The sequence below is a fragment of the Microtus ochrogaster genome, chromosome 5 (assembly GCF_000317375.1).
Source record: "Microtus ochrogaster isolate Prairie Vole_2 chromosome 5, MicOch1.0, whole genome shotgun sequence".
Taxonomy (NCBI): domain Eukaryota; kingdom Metazoa; phylum Chordata; class Mammalia; order Rodentia; family Cricetidae; genus Microtus; species Microtus ochrogaster.
The window spans coordinates 66,487,484-66,493,719 of NC_022012.1; the positions used below are offsets into that span (position 1 = coordinate 66,487,484).

The 6,236-nt window shown below is 43.7% G+C and overlaps 1 protein-coding gene across 2 annotated transcripts in view; it reads right to left on the minus strand.

Moving 5' to 3' along the window:
• The window catches only part of Ccpg1 (cell cycle progression 1), a 33,291-nt gene that overhangs the window by 19,619 nt on the left and 7,436 nt on the right, over positions 1 to 6,236 (minus strand). For both annotated transcript variants that reach the window (XM_013346395.2, XM_005347634.2), the window contains exons 2-3: positions 3,648 to 3,716; positions 410 to 524 (exon numbers count right to left, since the gene is read on the minus strand). In XM_013346395.2, the coding sequence (XP_013201849.1) occupies positions 410 to 524; positions 3,648 to 3,707 (175 nt within the window). In that variant the 5' untranslated portion in view covers positions 3,708 to 3,716. The remainder of the gene's footprint in view (positions 1 to 409; positions 525 to 3,647; positions 3,717 to 6,236) is intronic.

The following is a 6,236-nucleotide window of genomic DNA, read 5'->3' on the forward strand; positions in this document are numbered from 1 at the left end:
GGTTAAGAGCATTGCCTCCTCTTCCAAAGATCCTAAGTTCAATTCCCAGCAACCACATGGTGGCTCACAACCACCTTAATGAGGTCTGGTGCCCTCTTCTGGCCTGCAGGCATACACACAAACTGAATATTGTATACATAATAAGTAAATAAATAAATATTTTAAAAAAAAAGAGAACAAAATCAATTTCCAAGAATGATCACTCTGTTCTTGCTAAGGGACAATTTCACACAAGGAATGCAATGCATTAATGGCTCCTAGGTATCAGCAGCCTTCTAACTACTCTCAGACACTTGCTGGCAGGTCTCCGGCTTCCCACAAGTCCAGGGAACATACAGGATAAGACCATTCCAATGGCAATCAAGGAAGATAGATATTCCCAGCCCCAGCAAAAGAAACGGAAACTTACCTTCACCTCCAGGCCCCACATCAAGAACTTGCAGTTCCTCTTGCTCTAATGAGGAACTGCCAAGACTCAGTTCACAGCTGTCACTGGCAGAATTCACGATCTCCACATCAGAACCCTGGGGGAAAGTGGTAACTATTAATTAAGGTACTGGATTTGATGTGTGATATGTAGAAAGTTCCTGAGGCTACCCACACTCTAAACATCATCTATCCTGATCGGATTTGTTCCACTCAGTCCATACGGGCCTGCAGGAGGGAAACTGCAGAATGGGTTCATGCTTCAAGCCCATTACAGGTGAACACAAATAGAATGAGCATAAAAGGTTAACTTTTACATTTAGTAAGAAATTAAACATTGCCTATTGGAGTTATCTTCTGAACAAAGCTTGGCTAGATAATCTTCCCATGGTCCTGGAGAGATGGCTCAGAGGCTAAAAGCCAAACTCTGAGTGCTAATTATCTACACTATGGGTTTGGGGAGATATCTCAGGAGTACCCGTTGTTCTTCCAGGACCCCAGTTTGATTCCCAGTACCTACATGGCGGCTCACAACTGTAACTCAGAGATCTTCCTGCTTCTGCCTCCCAAGTGCTAGGATTAAAGGCATGTGCCACCACCACCTGGCCAAAATAATTATTTCTATGTACCATATATATACTATCAAGTACCAGCATCAGTTAGGCCTGATGGTGAATGCCCATAACTCAGGTACTTGGGAGGCAAGGCAGTGTGTGTGCTACATAGTGTTCTAGGCCGCACTGGACTACAGTGGGGCCCAGTCTCAAAAATTAATTAATTAACTAATTAATTAATTCACTGATGAAGTAAGCAAAATTTATTACAAAATCCTAAAAACAAATGGGAAACTTTTGATGAGACTACTCAAATCTGAACAAATCAGACTGGCCTGATGGTGGTTTCTACTCTTCTGACTTCTACACTGAAAACAATCACCAGCGTGAGAAATAAGCTAGTGTCTGCAATGTTCTAGCTACACCATTCCTCATTACAAAACTGCCTTTGCGACTATGTTCATTTCAATACAGCCTTGACTAAGTTGTAAGCTCCATAAAGCCACAACTAGACCCTCTCTCCAAAAACAGTAACAAAAACAAAGGCTGAGAGATGAGAGCTCAGCAGTTTAGAACATTGGCTGCTTTCCCAGAGACCACATTCAGTTCCCAGCATCTACATGGTAGCTCCCAACTATCTGTTTCTCCAGTCACAGAGAATCTGACACCATCCTCTGGCCTCCAAGGGCACTGTATACACAGTACATACATGTAAGGCAGGCAAAACACCATACATCCTTTAAAAAAAAAAAGAAGAAGAGGAGGAAGAGGAGGAGGAGGAGGAGGAAGAGGAGGAGGAGGAGGAGGAGACCAATAACCAAGTACTCCAATTCCAGTGCTCAGAAATCAAAGCAGGAGAATCAGAAGTTGAAGGTCAAGCCTAGGCTGTGTGGTAATTTAGAAGCCATTCTAAGTTACACAGTGAGACACTGATCTTCCTTCCAACTCACGTCCCCCTCCAAAAAAGAGAATGAAAACAATGTACCACAAAAGTCTTAAAAAATCACACAAGAATGTAGCTATACAGGGCAGAGTCTAACAAACAATAAAGTCAGCACCTCAATGTTAAGGAAGTCACCAGTGGCGGCACTTGCCTTTAATCACAGACATGGGAGGCAGAGGCAGGGGGATTCCTTTGGACTTTTAAACATTGTTGAACTGTGACAGACTATGGGAACTAATGAAGTTGAACTGAATACATTTTGCATTATATTATGGCTACAAGCCTATGGAGGCCAGGGAGTAGAATGTGGTGGTTTGAATAGGTTATAGTCCCTAGACTCATACGTTTGAATGCTTAGAAATAGGGAATAGCACTCTTAGGAGGTATGACCTTGGAGGAATTGCGTCACTGTGGGGGTGGGCTTTGAGGACTCACAAGCTCAAGCTCTGTCCAGCACAGACTCCAGCTGCTAGTGGTTCAAGATGTAGAACTTTTTTTTTTTTCTTTTTTTTTTTTGGTTTTTCAAGACAGGGTTTCTCTGTGGCTTTGGAGCCTGTCCTGGAACTAGCTCTGTAGACCAGGCTGGTCTCGAACTCAGAGATTCGCCTGCCTCTGCCTCCCGAGTGCTGGGATTAAAGGCGTGCGCCACCATCGCCCGGCTAAGATGTAGAACTCTTAGCTCCTTCTCCAGCATAATGACTACCAGCACATGACAACAACAGACTAAACCTTTGAAACTGTAGCCAACCCAATTAAATATTTCCCTTTCTAAGTGTTGCTATGATCAGGGGGAGGAAGGAAGGGGAAGAAAAAAGGAATTGCTGTAGTCATGGTGTCTCTTCACAGCAAAAGAAACCCTAAGACAGAAGGGTTGGTACCAAGAGTGGGATTTGAGGATATCCTGGTCTACAAAGTGAGTTTCAGAACAGCCAGGCTATTCAGAGAAACCCTTGAAAAACAAAACAACAAAAACAAAAAGTTAAGAAATGTCAGGTAGAGTAATACAGAAAGAAGATGCTATGTTCAGCAGGGTATCCAAAATCCTGAATGCTATTCTCTAGTTCTCCCACTTGAGTATAAACAACTGTCATCTTCCACACCTGTATATGTAAGCATATACTTTTCCTTAAATCCTGCCATTCATTTAAGAAAAAGAGAGACTGGATATGGTTCATTCTGCTAATCCACCTGGAAGACTGAGGCAGGAAGGCTGCCTTGAATTTCAATTCAGTCTATGTGACAGAATGAGACTTTCTCAAAAGCAAAACCATACTAGCCATACTAGCACTCATTTAGAATCCCTACACATTAAGGTCTCAAAACAACCAAAAACAAACATTTAACAAAAAAAAAAAACCTGCAAAACCCTAAGTGTGCTGGCACAGGCCTGTCATCTCAGCTCCTGGGGCTGAGAAAGAAGGCTCCCAAGTTCCAGAGAATCAGCCTGAGACACATAAAGATTCCAAAGCTACCTAATGCAACTCAAAGTTTTAACCCTGTCTCAAAGTTGTGAGAGAGAGAGAGAGAGAGAGAGAGAGAGAGAGAGAGAGAGAGAGAGAGAGAGAACGAACTAGGATTTTATGTAATTCAATAGTATTTTAGCAGCCAAGTTTAGTTGGGAAAATGCCCAAACTATACACAAAAGAACCCATGGCTTACATGTAGAAAACACTGACCTCCATAAAGTAGATTCTTCACTGCTAACAATGTACCAGAGAACATACCTCATGATTGATGACAGTCCAACCACAAGATGAGTCACTGTCGCTGGAATTTTCAGACATTTTTCAAGTCTATAAATACAAGAACATATAACAAAATGTGGGACACATTATTTATTTATAGATGTTATTTACTTATTATGTATATAGTTTGTGTTTGTGTGTAAGCCTCATACCAGAAAAGGGCACCAGATCTCATTTTGGATGGTTTTGAGCCACAACACGGTTGCTGGGAATTGAACTCAGGACCTCTGAAAAAGCAGTCAGTGCTCTTAACTTCTGAGCCAACTCTCCAGCCTGGGACACATTTTTTAAATGTCTGTAAAATCTCTACGTGACACAACATAAAACCCCCAGGTGAGACTGAGACAGGACTGTGACAACCCCCTTGGGTTTTCCACACTGGGCATATGACTGCACGCCTGTAAGAAGAAACCAAATTGTAAAGACGTGGGAACTCTCTGGAGCCAAGGCAACCTGCACAGCTGTGCTTCTACAACCAACAGAAATTAGATCTGAAAGACAAAGGATGCCTGGATTTTTTTAATGAGATAATCTTTTTGTACACTGTGAAGATGTGTCTTGCCAAGGAGCCTTCTAACTGGTTTAATAAAGAGCCGAATGGCCAACAGCTAACTAGAAAAAGATAGGCAGAACTTCCAGAGAGAGATGGGACGAATTTGCCAGCAAGACGAGGAGGGGATCAGATGTACAGTAGAGAGAGATAACAAGCCACATGGCAGAATGTAGATTAATATAAACAGGTTAATTGAAGTTTTAAGAGCTATTTGGGAACACGTCTAAGCTAAGACCAAGCTTGCATACCTTATATTAGCTAGCATAGATTAGTCTTTAACTTTCAATTTCCTTACCTGTCTCCAGAATTCTAGAATTACTGGTTTGCAACACCATGCCATGCTTTGAGAATTCACCTCATAAACTAGCTTTTGGCACTGCAGACACTATGGAAGTGTCAGATCCAACCTGAAGGCTGTGCTTCCAACAAAACTGCATCCACGGGTGAGGCCAAAGCTCGGATTTCCATCTGAGCATGCCTAGCTAGAGCTGATTTCCAGCACCTGTGAACTAAGCAGCTCGCCACCACCCAGAATCCTAACAGACCGGAGGGTCAGAAGTTCAAGGTCACTCTTGACTACTACACAGGAAGCTCCAGACCGTCCCGGTGTGCCAGACAGTCCTTTACACTTTACAAGTGAGAAGTTGCCCCACCCTCTGTTCTGCACTAAGAATAGCTAGTTTGCAATGACCTTCTCCAGACTCCTGGACAGCAGTAAGGCTCCTCAATCCCAGGAGGCAGCACTAGGAAAGCTGAGGTGAGAGGGCTGCCAACTGTAAGCCAGCCCAGAATAGACAGCAAGACACTCCAAAGGGGAAGGGAGGAGGAAAAGAGTGGAAGACAGAAGGGAGGGAGGCAGGCAGGCTCCCTGAACCAGCAGCCTCCATAAATTCCAAGGGCTTTCTAATAGCTTCAAGGGTAGGAGACTCATTCTTATGCATTACCCTTCATTAAGAACTGTCATGTGCTAGCCAGGGGGTATGGACCACACCTTTTGGAGATAGAGGCTGGCAGATCTCTGTGACTTTGAGGCCAACCTGGTCCACATTGGACAGCCAGGGCTACACACTGAGACACGGTCTCAAAAAAACGAAGAGCAACACAACACTACTAACTTTCCCCACTAACTACAACATTACCTGGCATGATGACACCCGCCACATTGTTCCTAAGAAGCTACATTTTACTATGAAGAAGACAAGGCAGGGTTTCCATTTCCCTATCTTCTAGAATTAGACATGCATGAGGGAGAAGAATGGGGGCACTGTTATCTCACAGTTCTGTGATTCCACCAGACCACAGACTGAGGTAGGTAAGTCACGAGCTGCTGGGCTCTCCATGAAGACTCCACCTTGGTCACTGTCCAGACTCTGACTCTAAACACAGGCCTGTAATTGCAGCTATGCAGGAGGCTGAGGAACAACAGAGAGTTTAAGGCCAGTCTGGGCTAAAACTTTAACTTCAAGATCAGCCTGAGTAGATTCACTGAGGTCTTTTTTCCTCCTGAAAATTCTCCTTAAATATTTTGGTATGTGTATGTGTGTCTTGCCTGCACATGTCTGTGTCTCACATGCAGGTTTGGTGTCCATGGAGGTCAAAAGGTGTCAGATGTCCTAGAACTGAGTTACAGATGCCTATAAGCCTACCATGTGGGTACTGGGAATCGGACCTGGGTCCTCTCCATGAGCAGCAAGCTCTCAACCACTGAGCAATCACTGTAGTGCCTCTTTTTTTTTAATTAAAATATATAGATTTATTTATTTGGTTTTTCGAGACAGGGTTTCTCTGTAGCTTTGAAGACTGGCCTGGCACTAACCAGCAAACTTCAGAGACCTGCCTCACTCATAAACCTGCGCTACCATGACACTTTTTCTGGTTTTTCGAGACAGGGTTTCTCTTTGGAGCCTGTCCTGGAACTTGCTTTGTAGTCCAGGGTGACCTCGAACTCAGAAATCTGCCTGCCTCTGCTGGGATTAAAGGTGTGCGCCACCGCCTCATGCGGTCAGTGTTCATAA